Source organism: Sturnus vulgaris, chromosome 2 (assembly GCF_052056855.1).
Source record: "Sturnus vulgaris isolate bStuVul1 chromosome 2, bStuVul1.hap1, whole genome shotgun sequence".
In the NCBI taxonomy this organism is placed as follows: Eukaryota; Metazoa; Chordata; class Aves; order Passeriformes; family Sturnidae; genus Sturnus; species Sturnus vulgaris.
The window spans coordinates 2,221,678-2,247,588 of record NC_142244.1 but is presented as its reverse complement, the minus strand read 5'-3'; the positions used below and the strand labels follow the sequence as shown (position 1 = coordinate 2,247,588).

Sequence of the window (25,911 nt, the reverse complement as noted above, 5' to 3'; positions counted from 1 at the left end):
AAAATCACTTATTGCTCTCCCCAGAATTCTGATTCACTGGTTTTCATTTTCTTTTGGGAGAAAAAACAAACAAATAAAAAACTTTTTGTGACGAAGTAGAAAAATAGTCACCAATTGCACTCTGAAGATCGAGCAACTGATGCAAAAATCTTATCAGCTCAGTCTGAGAATAACTGAATGTTCTGAAGTATGCTGCAAATAATCACAAATACCAGTTTGTGTTACAAAACCGCCCATGCAAAAGGTCAAAAATTAGTCAGTTTTATTAAAATAGTGACTTGCCTTATAAAATACATGGTTTACTCTTCAGTGTGGAAAAAATAACTTATTTTCAATAAAGGTAAGTAAGCAGAGAGAAGAAAACCCCAACTTGTTTATTCTACCAGTCAAAGACAAAAGGTTCCTGTCATTGCTCACAAACAAAATATCAGCAGAACTTGAAGCGTACAGGAAACACAAGATACACCACAAATTCACAGTCAAGGAGTTGAGCAGATAACAGTACAAAAAGTTTTCGTGTTTTAGAAGGATGAACAAGAATATTGGAAGCAACAATGAAGAAGAAATTTAAACAAATAAATTATCATGCTTAAGCTATGATTTCCTAAGCACTGCATAATTCCTGTTTAAGATGTTATCTTATTCAACTGAAAACATGGTTTTCTGAATGAAAAGCCTCTATGACAGCGTCTCATCTGAATATTTCAATTAAAGCTGCTAGCAATATAGTTCAAATATCCACCAACTGAGCTTATTTCGACTTGCAGAAGCACAGAATAGACACAAGCTTGCTTCCTCTCAAAGCACAACTCCTACTCCAGAGAAAGATGGCAATGAAAAGTCCCTGGGAGCACTTTACAACCTCTTACCACAAGCTAAAAATCTTAAAAATTTTGTCAAAAAGAGAGCTATTTGGATGGAAAAGAACAAAACCTTCTAATTATCAAATCAAACAAGAAAAGCCAGTTGTGCTTTGGCAAGACATTAAAAAGGATGTTGGAGTTAAAGACTGTTTTATCAAACGAAAATTGGGAAGAACTAAGATCAAGGCACTCAGAAGGTACAGGGGGATAATATAAAACAAAAAAAAAATTGATATAGTTTTTTTTTTTTATGCTATTGCACAGATGGAGCAAATTCAAGAGGTAGAACTAAAATGACAGGACTTAGTTAGAGCCTTTGCACCTGCTCTGGCAGATGGAAGCAATTAATAACAGAAAAGAAACAGAAGAACACTCCCTGAGGGGTAGGTTGTTTTAAAATTAAGCTGACACACTTTTTTAATACAATATATTAAGGTGGAGATTTGTTTTGAAGTGGGCTGTCTAGTTTACAGCAAACAAACTCATTAGTGAGGTGTGTAAACAAACGCAGGCCTGGCCCCACAATTAGTTTTCATACTCATTCTGCAAACAAAGAACACATTTTTTAATTATTCATAGTCAGGCAAATGGATGCGCTGTATTTTGCAAGGGAAACAATATCATACTTAAGTAGATTTGCTCGTAGTGTAAAGGAAAGATTTGAAAATGTGAGCACAAGAGCCTCAGTCAGTTAAATTCTTGCCCTTTAAAGACTTCACTCCTCAAGAAGCCAGTTGAAAACAACTCATTATTTGTAGCCCAAACCAAAATTGACAAAGATGAAACATCTCCTATCACATTGTGTGTATGCATGTGTGTATATTTATAGGCATACAAATTCCAACAATACCTATCTAGTTGCTGCAGCCACAATGACCTAGGCACACCATGAAGTGTGGTAGTAAATTATTAAGGTAGTGCCAAGTAGTTTTGGCCCATGTCAGCTGGTATTTTCCCAAACAAATCCCAGGGAGGCTCAGGGATCACGACATGGATGTGGGGGTGTGAGGGGGGGCGGTGAGGATGGTGTAATTTCAGGAAGAACAGTGGTGACCACCCAAGTGCCAGCCTACCTGGCCTCAGGGCCCAAGAACAGTGCCTAGCTGGTTTTATTTACAGGTACAGACAGAGCTAAATTTAGCTTGCCTTTCCACATCAAGGATAAAAAGAGGATCTAATTACTCAGCAGAGGGAACTAATACAGCAACACTGTATTATCATCATATGTACTGCAACTGCCTGCTGGAGCAATGATGGATCTTTTCAGTACAGAGAAACTTGGAAAGACAGCCTTTTTTTTTTTTTTCTTTCTTGCAGTAGTTAAACAGCAAAATGGGTTAAACTATTACACTATGCATATTTCATGTGTCAAAAAAAATATTTTCACTTCCAGAAAGCAGTAACAATTTTTTTTTAAAAAGCAAGCTTGAGTACTTGATGACTATGAAAAACTTAAGATAAGTAAATAGATGAAAAATAACAGTAGCCAAATTAACTAGATAATAATCTGACAACAAACTGCCACTCTCATCACTAACTTTCTCTAAATAATTGCCCACTAAGGCAGGAAAAGCATCTATTATTATTATTTTTGTGCCAACTTAAATTATCAATAAGAGAATATTAAGTGTTACAGGTGATTGGTTTTGCTTTCTGTCTCTCAGTTTCCTACAATAAAACTCAAGTAAGAAAACTGCAGTCTATTCTAGAAATCACCCATGACGCTGGCTTGCAGCATATCAACCGTTTTTTGGGTTTTTTTTTTTAGATCTAAAGATCCAGCAATTCTTGAGGGCACTGCAAAATAATAACATGAAGCATTTTGCATTTACTCCAGTTTAATATTCTTAACAACTATTACAGGTGATTATGCAGTAATTGGATATGGGAGAAGGGTAGCTTAAGATATTATATCTGTCTAGAATAGGCTAGCCAAAATGTGTCTAAGCAAATAGTTCTGGAACTTAAGTGTTATCTGTTGTCACAATAATTATCTTTTCTCTTTTTTGGTTGTTTTGTTTGTTTGGGTTGTGGTGGTGGCGTTTCTTGTTTGTTGATTTTGTTTGCTTGGTGTTTTTACAGAACAGATAAATGCAGGGCACCAAAATAGCAGTAGGTTCTAGTGACCCTTAAAGCTTCAGCTTCCCTGCAAAGAGGGACCAGCTGCATTTTGCTGGGGCACTGCACATGCTGAGAAGAGGATGACCTTCTCAGAGCTCAGCCACTAAACCACTGCCTGGCCCTGCACCGCAGAATGCTACACCCCCATGAACAGCTGCCTTTGCATCACATTGTACATATTCAGTCAAAACATCTAGAGATAAATTTGAAAGTTTAAGGATGCTGGGATAACCAGGATATTGTGGTACAATTAGCAAGAAGTCACTTCACATTCAATTTTTGAAATGCATGACTTAACCTTTACAAGCATTGCCACCATATCCCTTAACTCAGCATATTATATACCTTATTTATGTAGCTATAGATAGAGCCTACTCTTCATTGTTCTTATGTTTCAGTCTATTTGGGTACAAAACCACTTGTACCACAGCAAAAAACACCCAAATGACAAAAGCTCCCAAATTACATGCATTGACTGTCTGCAGAAAACCAGTAATATTTTAATAGCTGATGAACAAAGGAAACCAAACCAAAACATCTCTCTTGCTTTCCAATGCCTGTCAATTGCTCTTTGATGGAATGGAATTCATTCACAAGCACCAACATAAAGTTTCATTCATAAGGCAGTCTAATAACTCCAGAAGAATAAGAGTCACCAGGAAAGTTAAAAAAACCCAAAAAAACAACAAAACAAAACAAAACCTCAACAAAAACCAGTAAAACCCAAACCAGTTAACAGATAGGAAAATACTACAATGGACAAATGTAACTGTTAGCTTAATCTTTTTTATCTGTTTTGTCCCTACCAAGCACCTGGGCTTTTCAAGAAGTCACATGATTTTGATTTTCAGTAAAATGCTTAGACCTAAAATCCCTACTTTATAAAGGGACTTAAGAGAGTGCAATTCAAGGCTTCTTCTATACTGTCTTGATTCCTTCATCATATTCTGACTCCCAACCACCTTTACTTTACAATTTTCTCTACAGAATTTTACCAAATCCTGGATGACATCCAAATGTTGTCATAATTACATGACTGATTAGTACCTTGACTAGGCTGAGAATCAGTCTCATGTAACTTACAAATCTCAAAATCTGAGGCCTCAGATTTACTGTGCTTTATTCTGTAGTGTTTTCATAGAGCGATTAAATCACAGTTCCAAACTGTCTTTAGTATAATAACAAGTAGAATAAACATCCAATTGGGGAGCTTGTAAGTAAAAGAGATCTGTGGAGCCATTTTAACTGCATATACAAAATTTTTGGACCTTAGACACCAACTTACACATGTACCTTACATGTAGCCCAAACAGAAATATGTTCTTTCCTAGAGATTTAAAGTACCTGACCTAGGTTTCTGCACTGAAAAACCCCGTGGTCTCTCAGTGGATCTATACATAGCAGGTTAGCTCATTAGTTTAGTCTATTACAGAGCCTGGGCACGAGGAATACTTGGACATTAACACAGTGCTGCTGGCCTGTATTAAAATATTCCAGGCGCCCAGTGCCTTCACCGACCACCTTTAATCCTTATGTACCCCACAGATCCATCGGGCAAGCTAAGTCTCTGTGTGCTAACTGCTAACAAGACATGTCCTGAACTTCAAACACTGCTGTGTTTGCTCCGGTCCTCTCAGCTGCCTTCTGTCAAACAGCCTCGTCACACTGTGTGACTGATGCCACATCAGTACTGCTGTTTCTCCTCATCCTTCCACAGCACAGCCTGCAGAATCCTGACCCATCTTGAACAGCCTCGATGCTGAAGCTGTAGGTATCTCTTCCACCTGCTCTCCCAGCTGGCTTGCTTCCAGTGTACTCACATGACTCCCGGAGGACTGCAATTCCCAGAATATCTGTACTTACTGTACAGCACAGGCAATGAGAGAACACTGCTTGAAAACCACTCACCTTCCCCATGGAGCTGGCTACTCCCTCAACAACAGATGAAGCACAGATGCAGAGGGATGCAGGGAAGCAAGCTGCTGGCTCCTGCCGGCCCTGCACTCGGATGAACTGCAAGACACCATGACTCAGCCCCAGACGGCTACCAAGAGCTCACACATCACAGCTCATGGCAGAGCGAGGGGGATGAAGGGAATGACAAAACAACAATGAAAGCAAAACCATCAGGAACAGGAACCAAAGACTTTACAAGTTCTGCAAAAGCGTCAGCTCCTCTGCTTTTTTCGCATCCAAGTGAGAGATAGCAACAGAGTGAGCAGTCACTACCAACTTAATCTTATGAAAGCTGAGCTCCAAAGGAAAAAGGGTTAGGGACATCTGCCAGAGAGATGTTTTAAACTAACACAGGGAAGAGAGTAATTTACAGAGACTACAATAAAATGAGAAACTTACAACCCACTTAAGGCAAATAACTGCCAATTCATACTTAAAAGCTATAGAGGAACAACCTTTGTGGAAGACATTATTGATATGATTTTATTGTGTGTTCGAAAGAATAACATGGCATATTTTAAATCAACAGGAAGATACCTGCAATAAAAATACTTATAACAACATGAATAAAAGCAACACAGTAATACTCTGTGAAGAATTGCGAGTTTTTCTACTGTTTTACCTCTGATTTTATTAAAAGTCAAATCCAAGTAGGGAAAAAAACAAGAAAAAGAGCAAACTGTTTAAAAAGAAAATATTTGGAGAGAAAACCACTATGAAAACCATATTTGCAGATATTTTGAACATCAAAACTCAAAAATACTCCTCTAATACAATTGTCTTTAGTAAATAAAAACTTTGATGCTAAGTGTTGCATTTCTGTTTCCTTTTATGCCAGCCCATTAGAAGATTAACTCTTGTAAAGTATAATTACTTCCTGGACAATCTTCAAACGGATTTGAAGTCAAGTGTCTTGTACCCAATGCAGGTAAACCTCATTCTTTGCAGCATTCAAGCGTAACAAGCAGTTGAATTTTATTTACCATATCCCCAGGGGAAGGGCTCGTATCAAAATAATCGCATCTAAAAGGGCTTTTTAAACTAGAAAGTGCTTACATTTTCCCCCACCATTTTTCGGAGCTCTCCAGCCCATTCACAGTATGAAAATATGGAAATTTCAGCAAAACTCCCTCATTCTCAAAAAAAAAAAAAAAAAAAAAAAAAAAGAAAAAAGGAAAAAAGCAATAAAACAAGAAAAGAAACCAGACAGAGGGAAAAAAAGCTCTTGTTCTTTTGTGGCCACAAAAAAACCCCAGCAAACTCCCAAAAGCGCGAAGGGGAAGCGCAAAGGCAGCGCACTCAAGGCGGCAGAAACTCTCAGTTGTTCACACACTCTAAACGCTCCAGCAGGCCGCGGTCCCACAACCTCACTAGGGGAGGGAGGGACGCGCTGCCACAGCCCCCGCAGACCCCACAGCCAGGGACAATCTCAGCGTCCTCACGAAGGCAACCCCGGCCCGGCCCGGCCCGGCCCGGCCCCCACCACCTCCAAAGGCCTCAGGCTGGCCCTCAGCCGGCGGGACCAGGTGGGACCGGAGCCCCTCGGCCCGGGCCCGAGCCCGAGCCCGAGCCCGGCCCTGCTGCTGCTACCGCTCCCCCGCCTGCCGGCCGGCCACCCCTTCCCACCCCCTCCGCATCCCGAGCCCGCTCCCGAGCCCGCTCCCGGCCTCTGCCCCGCCCCGTGCCCGCACACACGCCCATTTGCTGGATGCTGTGTCAATCAAGCAAATCTGCCCTGGCGACTGGCTGTGATGAGGCAGCGCTGCCGCCCTCCGGCGGGGGGCCGTGTTGGTGGCGCGGCGCGCAGGCGCGCACGGAGTGTTGTCCCGGGGGTGGGTATGTTCCGAGGAGAGGAGCGGCCGCCAGCGCGCCGCGGGGAGGGGGCGGGCGCGGCAGAAGGAGCGGGGCCGCCGCCGCCGCCGGGGAGCCAGCCTCACTTCCTAGGAGTGCGGGGAGACCACAGCCTGCCGGGGGCTGCGAGCGGTGCCATAGACAGACCTGTGCGTGTGCATCTCTCTCTCTCTCTCTCTCTCTCTCTCTCTCTCTCTCTCTCTTTATCTCTCTCTCTCTATCTCTTTTGCATGTGCCTGTAGGACTCTCCACACACGCGCGCTCATTCCCACCCACCCACCGTGCGGGCTGGGCTGGGGTACGGGAGGGCGACGCGGGCGGCGGGGCAGTGGCTCTCCACGCTTGCCCGTGGGGCAGCGCTCGCCCGGCCGCCGCCAGCAGCAGCCGCACGGGGCAGAGTCCTGCGGGGCGGCCGGCGCGGAGCGGGGCGGGATGCGCTCCGCTTGCCTCCCGCGGCACCGGAGCTGCCGCGGCCGGAGGTAGGAGAGACTCGTTCGGAGAGACGCTTTGCCTGCGTTCTGCTCCGCTCCGCCGCGGGGCTGAGGAGCCTCCCAGCCGCCGCCTGCTCCCGGCTCTCCCGGCGGCCGCTCTCGCCCTTGGCACCCGGCCGTGCGGTGCCGGTCCGTGTGTGTGCGTGCCCCGGGAGCCAGGTCCGTGTGCGCGCCTCTGCCCCCGCCTGCCCTGCGGGTTCCTGCCTGCCTGCTGCCCGCGCTGCCTCCTTCTGCTCCCTCCTCCCGTTCCTGCCCCCGCTCTGCCGCGGCCTCTTTTGTTGTGCGGTGCCGGGCATGTGCCCGCGGCCGGCGGGCGCAGGGACGGGCAGGGGCGCGGCGCGTAACCGGGCGCGGTGTGTTCCCCCCTCCCGAGTGTCTGTGTTGACATTAAATCTGCGATCTCTTCTGCCAATGTAAACCCGGGCCAGGTGGGTTTACGCTGTTTGTCGTGAAAAGTTAAGCTTGTTCCTAAACATGCCCCGGTCCTGCCCTTTCCTGCCCGTGGAGAAGGAAATGTTGCCTCGCAGGCTGCGGCGGGTTCTGTGACACGATGTTTTTGGAGCACCTTGTGAGCCTGTGTTTCTCTGTCCTTGCGGCCAGCTTGAGTCCCAGATGGCCAATTCCCTGAACGGCCGGAACCCACGCAAGGGACGGATTCTGGGCTTCATCGATGCCATTCAGGATGCTGTGGGCCCCCCCAAGCAGGCAGCTGCTGACCGCAGGACTGTGGAGAAGACCTGGAAGCTTATGGACAAAGTGGTGGGTGTCTCTGTGCGTCCATGTATACACACAGTGAAGAATGGGGCTATTCAAATAGGTACACAGGGGCAAACAGCTTCTTCCTGCAGCTCTGAGTGCTGTGCTGCCTCTGCCTCGGGAAGTTAGGGGACTTATGTTTTAGGTTATTTAAGCATCATTTGTCTTTTTATTTTTTTTTCTTTCCCTTTCCAGTGGCCTCTGGCTATGTTTTTTTTAATCTTGGTTTGTGGAAGGAAAACAAATGTGTGTTTGCCTTAGGCTATTGTTATTTTCAGATCCTTTAAAATGACTCAAAGTTGCAGAGCTGTCCTAACAAAAAGCTGCTTAACTTAGACTTGTAATCACATATTCTGTGTTTCGTGTTATGTCACACTGTTAGTCTGCAAACAAGACCTCTGAAGTATTAAACTTCAGTTAAGCTAATTGTCCTGTGAGATATGTTGGTGATGGCAACATAGATGTGTTTGTGCTTTTAGGAATGTGCGTGGGGACTGGGGGATGTCACTCTTGTCAGTTTAGTAAACAGATTAGTATGGCATGCCTAACTTTTTAAGTATGTGTTCTGCATTTTAATGGCTTATAAGTACGTCTACTATTAATTTTGAAACTAGAAATACACTGTACTGAAACTCATTTTTCAGGAAGTGGGGGGATAGACCTTAGACTTTTAGCTCTTATGCTTCCCCTTGCCAGCCTGATATATTTTGTTTAGTATTCTTTGAAATGACAGCTTGTATCATGATATATTATCTAGGAGAGTGCCTTACCGGTGGTAAAGAAGAGTTTGATTACAACATGGGTTGCTATTCAGGAGATGCACGCACCCTGCTTTGCACACGGGGTGATACTTAAAAGCTTCCTCTTGAAACTGCTGAGCAGTGAGGATTACTACCTGTTGGCCTTGGGTCTGTATGGTGACAGTTACCACTTTTGAACTCTGTGATTCTCTATGATTTAATGCAGCTCCTTGCTTTCCTTGTGGCTCTTGTGAAATAAGATGTTCAATAAGTCTTCACGTTCATAATTAGTTATACTGGCAAGGTGGAGACCATTTCATGTAATATATCTTTACAAGTGTTAAAGTATTTCTTAAGTCCTTGTAGGCTCTTTTTTGATGCTCCAAGAATAGTGTCTGTATTTCCACTGTGTTTGCTGATAGCAGTTATAAACTGAAACCCCAGCTTTAATAAAAATGGTTACTATCACAAAGACTTTGTTGACATTTTCCTATCAATGGTCAGGATGCTGTTAACAGTGAGTTCTCTTGTACTAAGAACTGCAAGTATAAATACTCAAAAGTAGGTACTCTTCTTTAGTAGGAGGAAGTTTTCAGCTTGGAAACTAGGAGTCTGGTTTGTTGTTGAAACCACGTGGGGAATGCAGAGCTCTGATTTCCCTGTGTCAGGCCTTTAACAGATCCTATATAGTAAGGTTATACCCTGATTTGTTTGTATAATCGCAGTTACCAGAAAGACCTTATCCCACTGCTTAGACTTCTGGATTGCTTTCACTCATCCAGAACAGGTTAGCTGTGCTTGTCACAGCCCATCAGAGCAGTCAGGAAGGCCTGTTTGGTAGAAGTCACTGGAAAGGCTGGCCATTGTGCTGTGCTTCCTTTTTCATTTTACTGGATAAGTGTCCTCAATTTGGATCTTTTATGTATCCTCTTTAAGCTGCTCTCAGTTAATCAAATTTTATTTCCAAATTGTATTAAAGTATACCAGACAGGATGATGTCATAGTGTGAGAATGCTCTAGCTTGTTGGTTGAGTTTTTAGCATTTGGTACTTGTAGTGAAAGGATGTGTTTGAGCGAATTTAATATGCTGGCAAACAAATTTAAATCTCATAGCCTTTTGTGGCAGTAGGCACAGGAAGGTCATTTTTTCCTCCACCTAGATCAAACCCAGGGATTAAAATCAGAAATAGAAACCTGCTCAATCAACTGTTGTTTTAAATCCCATTTCTGGAGTTTGTCCTATGACTAACTTCTGTGGTGGGTCACGGATCAAATTAATACCTAGTGAAAGCAGCGGGCAGCCCTACCATAGTAGGGATGTGGCTTGAAGGACTATTTTACTTGTTGTAATAACAGTTATTATGCTTGTTTATTCTTTAAGTATTGTAGCTGTGATAACCATCTTACTACTGTAGTAAGGTAGCTGAAGTTTTCCCCCATTCTAATGATGTTGGGAAAATGAATAATGGAAACAAAGCAAAGGTTTTATTTTCACGAAACACTAAAGAAAGAGCAGCCTTAAAAACTAGTGGCAGAGCTCAATAATTTCTGGTTTGTATTTTTTCTTTTTTAAAATTGCCATCTTCTACCTTTCCTTCATTTCTTTCTGTAATTTTGTCCTCTGGCAGATGAGATTTTCTGTATGAATTACTTGTTTGCAACAATAAGGGATTAACCAATACTGCAAACATTCCTATCCTGTACGAACTGTACTGTGAGGGTAGTTCTGTGGTGTATGCAGAAACTCTGGCTACCTAGACACCATGCAAGCTTCTTTGTGTAGAATTGGCTATGTGTCCTGCTTTCAAATTGTTCAGGTTTCACGATAATGTCAGTTTTCCATGGGCTGATACTTTAGGTTGGAATGGGCAGAATATTGCAGTTCTGTTTGGGTGCTTTCTCTTTAAACTTTTATTATCAGTCTGGAAATAATAATGGATTTTTGAAAAAGAGTTATTTAGCAGGACAGATTGTTGGAATAGTGTTCCTGCTTAGAGCCTTGTTTTAAAAGTTACCACAAGCCACATTTTTGCAGGGAATAAAAAAAGAATCTGTATGTAGATAATCAGTGAATGTAAACCGCTATCTGTCTATATATTTTTCCTTTTTATACTTCATACACTGGGATCTGTACTTTTTGTGGTTTATTAATATGTCTTACGTGAGTTTATAGTACTAACTGCATTATTAAAGGGAAAGCAACATTAGCGTCAATGTCAAGTTTTTCTACTGCTTTTGTCATGGGTAAGCAGTAGCTTTATCATTAAGGACCAAGAATACTTTAATTCATGTACAATGCAAAAGATAATATTTCTTTTACAGTTTAGAAGGCTAGCCTTGCTTTTCAATGCTTGCATTGTATAAGAGAGTTGACTGTATATCTCTGGACTTGTAGGAAGCAAATTACTATTTTTAAAACATGATCTATATTTTAGAAAGTTTGTATCCTGTAAATAAATGAAAAATGATTCTTGTTAACAAATAACTCATGTCTTTCTTTAAACTGTATATAAATTACATGAGATTTTTTTTCTGAGATTATAGACCTAATGGCTTTTAAAACCTGGACCCTAGCCATGTGTTAATATTAGAGAATAATGGTGTGTTGAGACCAACTTTGTGAGAGAATTATTACTATGTAAGCATCAGGATTGGTAGGTCAGTTGACTGCTTGGGCTATTTAGAGATGTCAGTACTATTTTTTTCACACTTCACTCCTGTGGGAGTCAAGCTGATAAAATTGTGACAGATTCTGAAGGGGATTTTTTAAAACAGATCTATTTCATCAACTTTTAATCACTTTTCATTGCTCCTATGCATTGGACCTGAAAATAATTAAATTTTCTACTATGACGATTAACAATATTGCCTAAACGATTTGGGTGCGCTGTCATGGCCCACCAGTTGCTTGACTCTGACTGTATAAATGTGGATGGCATTGATTTACTATTTAGTAATTATTTAAGAGCAAACTAGAGTGCTTCTCCAAAGCTTATACTGTCGACTTAGTGAGTTAAAACTGTGTTACCTCTGTGGCTTCATATTGTGTTTTTTCTTTAAATTAACATCTGTCAGCATCTGAGTATACAGAGCATGGTAGTTGAAACTATGTGTGCATTGGTTATCCTTTGCAAAACTTCATGTAATTGATTCTATGGTCAAACTTGATAGGAAATCTTATGTCCTGTGTATGCTGCTTATGAAAAAAGAATATGAAATTAAACAGAGAAACGGAAGCTTCTCTATTTCTAATTGGAATAAAGTAAAGTTACCCTCCAAAGTCAACTGTCCTTGTGTGTCTGTAGCATCAGCATTCTTATTGTTTATTCTTCCACTATGGAGACATATGGCTCCCTTGCAGTGTTGTAGCTGTTGAACAAGCAGTTACTGTATTCTCAGGCAAAAGGATTGGTGTTTGGGTCACCTCTGCTTATGTTCTGACGAGTGCTTTTTTTTCTATGGAAAATGAAATGCATTGCAGTTCAGGTAATTTCAGGCAGGAAGAAGTCTGTGTCAAAGAAGCATGATGTTCAAACTTGGACTGTTTTCCTTATTATCCCCTCCTGATTACGTTTTTCAGAATTCATTGTTGCTTGCTTTGGATATTGTGGATTGCTGGAGAATTGTTACTCTATCTTAACTACAGAGCTGCCATTATGCTGTTTGTGGTGTGTCAAGACGTTTTCTAATTCTTTGACTATTTTGTGCAGCATGGCAGAAGATGCTTCTTTGGTTGGGCAGTTTGGAGGTGTAGTTTTGGAAGTGTGTGAGCACTGATGTTCCGTCTGACCCATTCACTGCAGCTGAGAACAGTGTTTAGCGGATGTCCTACTCATTAAATACATATTCTGTTTTAGCTGAGTGACTTTCCTTGTATTGTCTTTGACTAGCCTTAGGTGTTTAAACAGATTGTGGTAAGGCTGCTGAACTTTGCTTGAACAAGGGTCCTTTTGTCAAATGAGTCAAAGACTTTCAGCTTTGCTTTAAAAAGTGAATAGAAGATAGTTTTTAGCAAGAAGTTAATTCCCTGTGTGCAATAGGCCTCCATTACACTCATGTCTGATGATGCTATGAAATAATACCTTATAATTTAAGTCAAATATCTTCAAAAGTGTTATGAGTAGTTGCATTTATTTTATTTATTTATTATAATTTTGGTTAGGGGTGGGAAGGAGAGGAGGGTAAAGGGTGTTAATGTTTTTTCTGCCAAGGAACTAGAGTTAAGTTGTCTGGTGGCTCCAGAGTTAAATATTTCAAAATCAGTTTCTGGTAGTTTAAGGTAATGCCTCAGTTTTCAGAGTTGCACTCTTACTGTTTCTGTGATTCTAGATTAAGTACTTGGATTTTCCCAAGTGTGAGCTAGTGAAAGGAGCTTAATTTTGTCTGTTTGCCTTAATAAGAGATATTTTTCTACTAACTTGCTTACTGTTTTTCATTTTTTACCACTGAGTGCTTGCTAAATATATACATGCTTACTTCCAGTCATAACAATACAAAAATCACACAGTGTTATGATTCATGTCCGCTCCTAATGTGTTGGTGAGAGTTGCCTTGTAAAGTGCAATATAGAGCTCTTTATTTTAGGGGTGTTGGGTTTTTTTTTGTGTTTGTTTGTTTTGAGTTCTGTTTTCTTTTGAAGAAAGGTCTTAGCAAATCTTTTGCGTCAGCAGGTGTCATTTCTTATTGCTTACTTTTAATTGTGAACTGCTGTGGTATGTTTCAGGACATCCTGACTGGAAACCATATGGTTTACCAACCATCTCCTTACAGACTTGCTTCCTTTGAAGCCTTGTGTACTCTGTAAAGTGAAGGAAACCTTATACTACTTCAGTGGATTGCTGATTTGAATGTAATATTAGTATTTTCTTCAATTATAGTGCATAAAACTAATGAAGATGTTAAGAATTTTTGTGTGGCTTTCTTAAAAGCTTGTTCTAAAGTGGAAGGTTCTGGCAATGTACTGTATTTATCTCTCCAAATTCAGCAGAAAGTGAAGCCCTGTAAACTATGTATGTATGTAATGATGTGAGACTGAAAAAACCTTTCTAGAACTTCTGAAAGAGAAAAGAGTTCTTCCTTATAACTGGATTTTTTTTTTTTTTTTTTATAGATGAATGGACTGTTTTTTTCCTTGTTTTAATATTTTAATGGTATTTCTAATATATATGAAATCACTTCTATTCTGCTTGTTGGCACATCTGATCAAAAAGATAGACTTCAGAAATATAATACTTCGTTCATGAGATTTAAGTTAGGGTAAATAAGTAATTCAGAATGATTGCAACCTTCTCTGCTTGTGGTCTGTTCGTATTGCTGACTTTTTTCTCTGAACAAACATTTTGATCTTTCAGATGTTTTTTTTTTTCCCCTTGTGATTTTTACTTCAGAGTGCTGTAAGGCCTGATCTGTGACAGATTTGTGTCACCTGTAGTTGGTCTTGTGAAGAATGTCAGTCTGGTTTCAAGTTTTCACTAAACCAGAAATCAGAGTGAACTCAAAGTTCAGAAGAAAAAAATCTGGTTTTCATAAAGATTTTCACTTCTGTATTTGGGATTCCAGTTCCTTCTTACTCTTCTACTAAAAGAAATGCATATATGTCTCTACATGGATAATTTTCAGGTCTAGCTACACGTGTAAAATTCTTTGCCTGTGTTTTTGACATCTCCTTAGAGAATTCTGTCAGCCTAACTTCAGTGCTTTCCTGATCTTGAAAGAATGCTATGATAGCCAACCTTTGTTCTTTGAGAATCCTGCTTTAGACATCTCCTAACCCACAACTGGGCCCCTGTTGTCCCTTTTTTTTATCCTGATGACCTTACCTTTGTCACATAAAATATAAATGTTAGTTTCAGTTTCAAAGCTCTTACAGTTATGGATTGTAGTTTCAGACTTCATTACTGGTCAAGAGATGATCAAATATCTTTGCTTTACTTTTTTTTTTATTTCCTTCCAGCTTGTTCTCAACTTGAAGGAATTCCTTTATAAGCCATTAAATTATTTGAGAGCTTGGTGTGGAACTTTGCAGTTTGTGTCTAGAAATACCAAACTGCTGGTGTTTAGTCTCTGAACCATTCTTCAGCATGTTGAACAGATCATGCATCCATATTTGTTTCTGTTTTTCTTTATCCTACTGAGATGTAAATTTCTCTGGGATGAGGACCATTCTACAACACATCAGAGGCTTCCTGATGTATTACTTGGTCTAAAAGTTGAAAGATTAATAGAAATTACTAAAATAACAATCAGTGAAATGAGGAGAGCTATTGCAAATGTCATGTTTTAAGTACTGTTTTGAATGGTGCTAAATTTTTTAAAAACTTCTTAGTGCTTGACTTTTGCCCACTCTGTCTCCACTTTTCTAACTATGACCCCCTGTTACCTCAATCTAATGCTTGTGTTCTTGCACTGTATGTTTCAGACACAAATTATTACCTGTTTGCTTTGCTGTTTGGGGTGCATGAAAGTCTGTTAGTGGCAGCAATCTTAAGGCAGTGAATTTCTTTATGGTGTAGATGCAGAAATTACAGGAGAGGTCAGCAATAGTGATAGAGCTTTGAGTTTAGAGAAGTGAGTGTTAAAGGATACAGGTTTGCTCCCCTCTCACCTAGGAAAGCTCAAGGATGCACTTCTTTCAAGTTGGTAGATTAGCAGGAATAGCAATCTACTTTCAGCAGTATTAAGATGTTTTTATAACCTCATTAGTTACCTCAAAAGAATGTCAAAGTCACTAATATATAATGTGGCAATCTCCAAATGATGCCTATAAAACTTTTATACCACATGGTCTTAATTTTTTTATAAGTGTTTGCATATGTACAGCTGCACACATGTAGAATGTGTCCCTATGCGATGTTTTAGCTGAGCCTGAATAGCTCAGGGCAACAGCAGCCAAAAACTACCTGTTAGTTTTAGTCTCTTCTTCCTAGAACAGAACATTACAGAACAAGCTATGAGAAAATTTAGATAGCCAGGAGACAGTTCTTATCTTGTTATGTTGGGGATGTGTAGGAAAAAAAGAATACCTTTTTCTTCCAGTAACATTTCCAGTGGAAACTAGATTCAAATAAAGGTATTTTGTTAGTCTGAACTTAATGTTTGAGCAGTATATATTAAATTAATATTTGTGCCATTGGGGATCACAGTGATAGCAAGTTCATTGAGATGTTTTCTTCTATTTGGTTTAAGTAGCAAAGTTTTAGTAGTGAAGGGAGTACAGGGGTAGTTTTGCTGAGGCACTGCCAGAAGCTTCCTCCAAGGCTCCAAGATGGATCTGCTACTGGCCAAGGCTGATCCCATCTGCAACAGTGGTGCCTCTGGGGCAGTGTCTTAAAGAAGGGAGGAGAAAAGCTGCTGTGCAGAAGCAGATTGCAGCCAGGGGAGAGGGGAGTGCGCACCTGAGAGAAAAACAACTGCAGCTTAGTGAAGGAGGAGGGCAAGGTGTTCTGGGTGCTGGAGCAGAGATTCCCCTGCAGCCCATGGTGAAGACCATGCAGGTCCACACTGGAGCTGACATTCCCTGTAAGCCGTGGAGGACCCCACACTGGAGCAGGCTGGTGCTTGAAGGAGGCTGTGATACCATAAGGAACCTGTGCTAGAACAGGCCTCTGGCAGGACCTGTGGTCCCATGGAGAGAGGAGCCCATAACATAGGAGCAGGTTTCCTGGCAGGAGTTGTAGCCCTGCAGAGGACCCATGCTGGTGCAGCCTGTTCCTGAAAGACTGCACCCTGTGGAGAGGATATGCTCTGGAGGAGTTCATGGAGAACTGTGGTCTGTGAGAAAGACTCAAGTTGGGGAAGTTCAAAGATGACTGTCTCCTGTGGGAGGGACCCCTGTCTGGAGCAAGGGAAGAGTGTGAGGAGTTCTCCTCCTGAAATGGGAGGAGTGGCAGAGACAAGGTATGATGAACTGACCACAGACTCCATTTACCATCCCCCTGTGCCACTGCAGGGGAGGAGGTAGAGTGGAAGATAAAATTAGGCTAGGAAGGAGGGAATGGTGGGTGGAATGTGTTTTTAAGGTTTGGTATTATTTTCTTGTTACCCTGCTCTGATTTGATTGGTGATTTAATGAATTAAATTCCCCAAGTCAAGGCTAAGCAATAATATTAAAGTACCTGTGACAGTATTTGGTGGATGATCTCTCCCTGTGCTTGTATTGACCTATGAGTCGTTTGTTATGGGTAGGGGAATGAGAAAGAAGCTTTGGTGGGCACCTCCTCATCCAGCCAAAAGCAAAGCACTGAACTTCTATTCTAGCCAGGAGCTGGAAAACAATGAGTATATAATACTTTTGTTTCCTAGTTTACAGTGTCTGTTTTTGAGTAACCTAAAGGCTGTCTGTTGTAGGTAATAGCTTTTGAACCACTGTCACAGTTCAGACCGTTTTCTTATGTGCGAGGCTTTCAAAATTAAATTTCCCTCGGGTCTAAGAGGCTATATTGTTGGATAAAGAGAGCCAGCAGATGACAAAGTAATTTATGTGAGTTCTTAGTAGATACTTAAACACCTGTAGCTAAGCTGACCTGCAGCAAACAGATCTGTATGAAACTGCTGCTTTTGGCATTTGTTGCATGCTGTGTTTTGATATGCTCCTTAGCATATATTAGACAGGAATAGACATACTTTAAGGGGCAAACCCACAAAATATATCAGTAAGCTTGTTTGCTTTTTATAGATGTGACAAGATTAAGTCAAATTTTGCCGCTTTTGACATTAGAGACTATGTTGGAATTTCACAGACTGTAAGTGAAGTAGGATTTAATTCTTTGGGACTGGAGATTAGAGGAATAAGTTATACCAAATAAGTTTGAAAATATGAGATCTGGTTTTGTCTCAATGGATTTCTTATCTTTTACATTCTGGTTTTTTTTGCTTATAGGTAAGATTGTGCCAAAATCCAAAGCTTCAACTCAAAAACAGCCCACCTTATATACTTGACATTCTACCTGATACTTACCAACATTTGCGACTCATACTGAGCAAGTATGATGACAACCAGAAACTAGCACAACTCAGTGAGAATGAGTATTTTAAAATCTACATTGACAGTCTTATGAAAAAATCAAAACGGGCCATAAGACTCTTTAAAGAAGGAAAGGAAAGAATGTATGAAGAGCAGTCACAGGACAGGTAAGTGAAATACTTGAATATGAAGTACATCATCTGGTCTGTCTGCGTTCTTAGCACGGTTGTCTGCAGCCATTGTGTTTTTTGGCATTTTTAATTATTCAAAGAGCAGAAATATTTATTGCTTGGATTCATTGACCCTGCAGGTCAATCAGTAATTTGCTGGATTTGTTTCACTGTGTGCTCTTATCTGTCACTTTGTGACCTTTAAAACCAAGTGCACTTCCTTCATAAAACATTCATTTCATTGTAATTACTTATTCACAGGGCTTACAGTATGTAGTTTTTCCTGGGGTAGAGAGAGTGACTGTTAACTTGGATTGTGCTTGACCTCCCTCCCTACCCTGGATCCTTAAACTTTGGGAGCCATGATGGATATTGACTTAGAGTTTTCACAAGTGATGGAATGAAGCAAAACAATATTCACACTTCTCAGATATTATGTGATTTTCTGGTAAGGTAATGATAATGTTAGTTTCATGCTGTGAAATGAAAGAATCCTAATGGATTCTTGATTTACAGTGGTTCAGTTTTAATAAAAGGAATTAATGTCCACTTTATCTGCACTCTTGGTGGTAACTTAAGAGGTTTTTAATATTTGATTTGATTACCTAATATTTTGAAAAATAATATTTCAGAAAATTCTGTGCAAGATCTGCAGTCTTGTTTTGGGAAGAGGGGGATACAGCATGGTTATGGCCATTAGTCTTTGCCTTGTGTGGTATTACTGTAAATATGTTCAAACAAAAAAGATGATGCTCTTTCTGAAGTCTCCTCTTTTTAAAAGAGATAGTGAGGAATGAGATGTAAAGAGAATGGAGGATTGAATTCCTGCTCTTCTGTCTGCATTTGAGCTCTGAGGCAGGCATGGTGGCAGTATAGTTTACAGCTGGTGAAATTGTTGGTAGGAATAGTGAAATGTCTACATTCTTGTAAATGTCACTGCTGTTACGTTTGAATTATACATATGCTCCTTCCAGATCTTTGGCAATGATTATAGCTACTCAGTCTACTGCACTGTACTCAGACTACTGTGATAGTCTTTTGGGCTTCTTAAGGTGTCTGAAATTTGCTTGACATCTAAAGACGTTTTTCTTAAAGAATATTAAGATTGTCCAGGTGTGAATATACTTAGGCAAAAACGCTCAAAGAGGAGGAAAATACACTGTTTAAGGTGTTTTAGTGATCACTAAAGACTTTGATGAATGAATTGTTTTTTTGTGTTTGAATTTATAAGTGTGTAAAGCAATGTTTTCGCTGTAGATGCATTCTTACCAGAACTCCTGAGAGAGTTGCTCATCACTGAGCCTATAGCTGCCTATTTTAGGCATCCCATTTGGTGTATGTACAGAAGTCATTGTGTTTCAAAGTGAAATTTGACAGAAGTAGTTGGATTCTATAAGCAGGTTTTATTTTGACTTACCTATGTTATATGAAACCCCAGTCTAGTAACAGGTTTGCTTAAAGCTAGCAAAAATTAAAGCCAATTTCAGTGTCACTTTTTCAAAGTACTTGCTATAAGCTCTGTATAGTCATGCAGTATGTTAGTAACTCCATAGAGTTGCTTTCTTCCAGTTAACCATTTAATTTCCTGCACTAGGGTTACAGTCATGATAGAAGGACATCTTTAGTGAAGCACAGAACTTTGGAAGATGGTATATTTAGCATATTTATTATCTATTTGGACCATTCTTGTGAGATGGTTGGAAAGGAGGGGTTTTAAAACAAATCATACTGATGAAGTGCACTGAATCACAACTATTTCAGGCTTTTAAAATTAGTATTTGAGAAGGTGACAGCTGTCGTATTTTGCTTAACTGATAGAATTGAGAGCTTGAGAAAAGGAGCATAATAGAAATGTTTTTCCTGTGTTCAAAATGTTAGTCGTGTTTCCTATACAAAATGCATTCTGACTCCGAATGCTAAAACAAAAAAAATTGTAAGCATTACTTTATTGGATCATGACCCATGTCATTCCAAGTAAAAGTCTGTATCTTTATGATTTCAGTGCATTCTCTTTTATCTACTGGTGATGGTTAATCTGCGTGTGTGTCCTAGTTTTAGGTTGAATGAAAGTGCACTTGTTTGCTGAGCCGTATGACTAAGTAACTGAGCCCTGCTAATTGATCATGCTAATTCTTGGTAACTTAGCAAAAGAAGGTTTTAATGTGTTTAGCTTCTTTGCTTCCAAATATGCTTATATTAACCATGTTTATTGGCATTATAATGTAATTGTAGGAATGATCATTTAAAGATTGTAATTTTGAAGATGCTTCTAAAATGGCTGTCAAATCGAAGTAGCAGTAGCAGTTTGTAGTAGAAATATTGGGAGATAGTCAATTTAAAAAAAAAAAAACCAAAAAACACAAACAAACTAAGGCAAATGTTGGCACCTGGACAGTTTCTGTGGTTTTCATTCTTCTGCTTTGGTTTCTGGGTAAAAGAGCATCATGGAAAAGAGAAGAGCTTCATTCATCATTAATTTGATTGGTATCATTTTAACCTATTAGCATTATTGACTAATCTTCATTTCTATAGTGATGGTACATTTAGGAACCAGTGCCAATATACATGTGATTTTATTTGTGTAATGACACAAAAATTACTCTATTATGAATAAGTTATCATAAATTTTAGTTTTCAGAGATCCTGTGAAGGAATTTTAATTTTCAAAGATCTTGTGGATGAAGCAAGTTAGAGAAGCAGCCCTAATGCAGTGTAAGCTTTTGTGTTAGCCATTTTTACATAATCTGACTGGCACAGTATCGTTTCCATATCAAAGGCATATGATAGCCATTTAAGAGTAGTTGATGCTGTCGTTCTGTACTCTGTTGGATAAGTCTTGCTAAGAAGGAAAAATAGTTTGTCAGTTTGTTGTGCTTAACTGCATCTACTTTCTGAGTATGGTGTCTTCTACAAAATTATGTCTTTTCAGTCTTCTTGTTTAAGGAAGTAAGAGATAGTGTCCATTAAGTTCTGTAAACTGTACTAGATATAGGCTGCACAGAAGTCTATGAATGAAGTAATTTTACTTTTTGTCACAGATTTTACTTTTAAAAAGTTTATTAACACAAACTTATTAAAATTACTGGTTCAGGCTCATCCACTCTTGAAAGGCTTTCTGTGTCTTTGAGTGTTTTGGGGTTGTCTTTTCTTCTTTTTGTTGCTTTTTTTGGTGCCCTTTGTTTATTGGAAAGTAAACTAAAGCTGGAAAGCATCATTTTTGTGAAGTTCAAACTTCCTTCCCTTTTGCTGTATTCCAGAATTAGGCATTCAGAAAAAATAAAACCTTTGTAGAATGGCAGTTTTTGAAACAAATGTGTTATCCAGGTGTAGAAATAATCAATCACATAAGTGTAATAATAAAACTATAGGAGGAAAAAAGTGGCAGTGGGAAGATTACATTTGGATTCATTCAAGGTGCTGGACATAGTCTTCAATTCTTACTAAAAGAGACAAGTGGGAGGCTTCCTGTGATTTCCTGTAAATCATGTCCTTAGAAGAATGTATTTAAATTGGACTTATTCTCTGACTTTTAATATTTCTTGTCTTCTGCTATAGGCCCTTTATATGAGGAGAGGCAGAAAAGTATAAAACCACAGTGTGTACTTATTTTTAGTAATATCTTAAAATGCTCCTTGGTTCAGCCAAAGTTGATTGGCTGTTTCTTTTAAAGTGGTACTTCAGAAGTGGAAGGTAGATATTTCTGAAGTAGTGGATTGTACAGATGAAGATGTCAAGTGGAGACCAGTGGTGGTTTTGTGGTCAGTGTAGGAAGGTGTGCATGAAGCATATGTCAGAGTCCAAGAAGTCCTTCAAGGTGATCACAAAATCACTTCTGTTTCTCCCTAGAAAGTCTTATTAAATTCTCTTGTGCATCTGGCCATTTGGTGTCTTGATTCAAATTTTGTATTTCTATATTTTACAGCTTGTTTAAATGTTGGTGCAGAATTCTTGTAGTCTCTTAAGTCTTCTAAGGAGGTTTTGTACCTGCAATTCAAATGATAGATCAAGTTCTCCTTTGTTACTGTTCATGTTGATTACTGGGTTTATAGAGTATTCCATTTCTCTTCCTTAAGTTATGTGGTGACAACTGTGATCAGTTATGGTTCTTGGATCAAGTCGTTGAACTGATACATTAAAGAACACAACATTCTTTCTGCTGCAGAAGTTTGTCACCTATAGCTCTTTATCCTGAAAGTGCAGACTTCATAGGAAGTTAAAACAGTATCAGGATGGATGTCAGGTGTGCCAGCTGTAATGCAGCAGCCCCATGTGTACTTCTGTCCTGTGGTAAGTGTGAGGTAACTTACCCTGCTTCCTTGAATTACCTCCTCTTATATCACAACCTTGCTGTTTTATTTATAGGAATTTAGGAAGTTTATAACTTAGCTTGCCTCACAAGTTGTTTGTGTCTCCAGGCAGAGGAGGTTTTGTTGATTGTGGGAAGGATCAGGAAGAGTAAAGTTTTAATTCAGGATGATTTTGTTTGGAGAAGTTAAGATTGTTTTGGCTGATGTTTTTTTGTTTGACAAATAGAATGTACAGATTCAGAAAAGGATGTTAATGGCCTTTTTCATAGAGCCAGTTTTGACTTTTGGTTGACATCACATAGATAACTTAGTAATTGTTATAAATATAAAAGTTATGGGCATCCTGTGGTTTGTTCTGTTTTCCAAGCATATTAAGTAGTTTTTGGTCTCCAGTAAATTCTGAGCTAAGCTATACATACCATCAATCTGTTGCTACATATGGTATGTAAACCCCTAAACTTAAACTGTCTCAATACATTTTAGAGGTATAATATATATCGACTGTGTAATCTTGCTGAAGCTGAGAGAAAGGAATCTAATACTTTTTTTTCCCTATTGTATTTATTTACCTGTATTTCTAGATGATTCGTTCACTAGATTTTTAGTAAAAGAAGTTTCCTTACTCTGCTTGAAAGTCTTCTGGAGTGTTGGCCCATTTCTCCTGTGTGTCCCTAGAAAAAGGAGGGCACTTTCTCTTTCAATGTATAACGTATGATAAGGTAATTGGGAATGGAACTTGGCTACAATAAATAGCCTCTAACAAAGAGGCTTCTGAGGAAAAGTGAGTGCATAACTGATTAGATGGGGCTGCATGGGAGGAGGAAATGCAATTAATTTTTTTTTAAGCTTTCATGTTATGGTGAGAATTTCTACCCTCTTTTCCCTTCCTGTTCCTTAGATGTAAAACCAGATGTAAACCAAACAGCTTTAATAAACCTTTTGGTGTATCTGACCCACATGAGTAGCTGAGCTTCAGTGCAGATTTGATGGAGCGCAAGCTGTTTGCTATTTTTGGTTATAGTTTAAATTAAAAAAGGAACGTTACACAAACACACTTTTCAGACAAAGAGACTCTTGTTGCAGGGGGCAGGTGAGAATGTGTGGAGGTTACAAATGGTGGAGCAGTATTATGACAACTTGTTCTCAGCATAAATGCAAACAGGCTGTGTGACTGCAGTTGTTGTAAGGCAGTATTTAAATTTTAGATTTTTTTTTTAATCATCCTCAGTGCTTGGGGGCGGGTATTGTCAAATGAGAACAAAGGAAGTATTAGGACCAGAGTTACTTAGAGGCAACTATTTATTCAGATTACAGAGGAAGAGAAGGATTTTAAAACCACAAAAAATCCTAATGAAAAAATAATGGCTTGTAAATTCTCATAATTGATTTAGATTCTTGATTCATATCTAGTTGTGCAGAGGAGAGATATGTGCACTTCTTTTACTTTCTGCTCTTATGAAATCAAACAGAATTTTGTATGTTAGTGAAAGGTCTCTTTCAAATATTATTTTACAAGTAATGTGGTGTTGACAGTCATGTCTGAGTAGAGTTCAGCTTGTTGTAAGTGGATATATATACACAGTCTGATATTTTCCTTTTTGTCTTTTGTATAATTATTTATGCCTTATGAAAGTGTGCATGATGCTGTTGACAAATTTTAAGGTGCCATACTATTTATACCCATTCTGGGCAACTGTGAAAGCTTTCAGGAAGGTCAGTTAGGTGAATCAGTCCAGTAGGCTTTCCGTGTATTAGTTTCCTTTATGATAAAGCTAATGATAGTTCTGCTGCTAGGATCATACAAAATGACTGACATAATTTTCTATATGATTTCAATTTGTCTTTAGAGCATAATATAGGATGGCACAATAGGACTGGGGGAAGTAGGTGTGTTTCTGAACATGCAGTACTTTTGGTCAGAGATGTCTGGAAATACTGTATTGCAGTGAGGATCGCAGTACCCATTTCTGGTCTGCAGCAGCTCTGTGTCTCACATCCCTTCCCCATTCTTGCCTGCAGGTCTGTATAGGCAGCAGCTGTGCTCGTGGGGGCGGCCCGTGGTCACCAGCTATAAATAGAGCTGTGTTCTTAGGTATGATAAAGCCCAAGTTAGCAACTCTGGGAACTTTGTGAGGAGCAGACAGCACTGACTCCTGAATTTAGCACGTAGAAAGGAGGGCTCCTGTAATGGACCTGAATGCATCTTTTGTCAATCACTTTTCTGTGTGCGTTTGATTTTTAGAAAATTTGGTCTCTGCTTCTCTATCTCCAGAAGTATTCTATATTCAGTGACAAGGTATTTTTTTAGGATGCCTTCAACACTAGCCTGCATGATGGAAGCTGCTTGCCATGCAAACAGGAGCAAAGATTAGAGAAGAAAGGATCCATTTTTATGAAATGTATGCCTAAACTTATAAGCACATATAATTTTATTTTTAGGCTATAAAAAGAAATTATTTCCTTTTTCTAATCTTCTGTGGCATTGTTTTCCATTAAAAATTAGAAACATGAAAGAATAGAAGTCTACTTTTATTCTATAAAGACATAGAAAAAAAGTTGGTAATAATCACTTTCAAGTGCTACACTTGCTGTTTAGTCGATAGAAGTTCTTTGAAAGTAAAGTAAAGCCAGTTTGTGAAAACAAATATGCTGTAGTGGTAATCCTTTGTCCAAGCAATACTTGATCAAAAAAACAGCCTAGAAGACATGCTTGCTATGCATTAAACCTATAGCAGACACTTTGACTAACCTGTAGAGAGTAAGAAATACACTTCATCTGAAAAAGTAGCAGTATATGTTTATGTAACACAGTTAAAGTTTTAGTCCAAACAAAAGTAACAGAGTGGGATATTGACAAAAAAGCTGATGGGTGGAATTACTGTATTTCATTCATTAAAATCTGGCATGCTAGGGAGAACTTTGATAATGTCATGGAATTTTAAAAGTACTTTGTGGTCATTTGACTTAAGTTTTTTTTCTTCCTATTCTGTTCTTTGTTTCAGTATAAAGTTAATTTACTTGAATCATAGTAAAAATAACAGAGTTAATATAATTATTTTGCAAGTCTTTTTATCAGTGGCTGCACATTTGCAAGCCTACTTTGTCTTCACATATCGTGCAAGAATACTGTGCATGCTCTAGAACAAGGCAAAGCTTTAATATGCTTAATTTGTATTGGAGGAACAGAGATTCGTGGTTAAAAATATAGGTTTGTTGTTGTCTGCACAAAACAGTTTTGCTGCTTGCAAGATGAGTATGTTGGCATTTTGCATTCTTTTGCATTGAGCAATTCCAAATGATTTCGAAGTGCTTTCTCTTGAGAGACAGTTTAGGAATATAAGTTGCTTGATTTGAAAGAAAATGTAATATTTACACAAAAGACTGTGTAATGAATAAAACTATTTAAAATTCCAAATAACCAGGTGAATAATACATGGAAAGGATCAAGAGCAAACTCTGAAAAGAAGCATATCTTAATCCATAGTACAAATGGAAAAAGAAGTCAGTAAGTGAATTCATGTGAGGGATAAAACTTCCTGAGCAAGCGACCAGGTGACTGTCATCAGTGTCTTGTTAGTAATTTGAATGATTAAAAACATTTAATCTTTCTATTTTGAGTTCAACCGTAGTATAAATTTTGAAATGTTCTTATGTTTGTCTCTTGCATATGATAAAACATTGAGTACTTTCACCA

At 39.2% G+C, this 25,911-nt stretch overlaps 1 protein-coding gene and 1 long non-coding RNA gene across 3 annotated transcripts in view; one reads left to right on the top strand and one right to left on the bottom strand.

Annotated features, from left to right (window-relative positions):
- Nucleotides 1-2,614: 2,614 nt before the first annotated feature.
- LOC148224600 (uncharacterized) lies at nucleotides 2,615-6,408 on the bottom strand. The gene is made up of 3 exons (XR_015799465.1): nucleotides 5,997-6,408; nucleotides 4,893-4,997; nucleotides 2,615-4,819 (listed from the first exon to the last, which is right to left on the bottom strand). It is a non-coding gene; the product is annotated as an uncharacterized LOC148224600 (long non-coding RNA).
- A 370-nt stretch (nucleotides 6,409-6,778) lies between these two features.
- CBLB (Cbl proto-oncogene B) overlaps nucleotides 6,779-25,911 on the top strand; it is a 127,826-nt gene continuing 108,693 nt past the window's right edge. Inside the window, exons 1-3 of one of the 2 annotated variants that reach the window (XM_014889718.2) lie at nucleotides 6,779-6,940; nucleotides 7,883-8,041; nucleotides 17,657-17,907. In XM_014889718.2, coding sequence (XP_014745204.2) covers nucleotides 6,779-6,940; nucleotides 7,883-8,041; nucleotides 17,657-17,907 — 572 coding nt within the window. The remainder of the gene's footprint in view (nucleotides 6,941-7,882; nucleotides 8,042-17,656; nucleotides 17,908-25,911) is intronic. The other variant, XM_014889719.2, reaches the window with a different exon arrangement.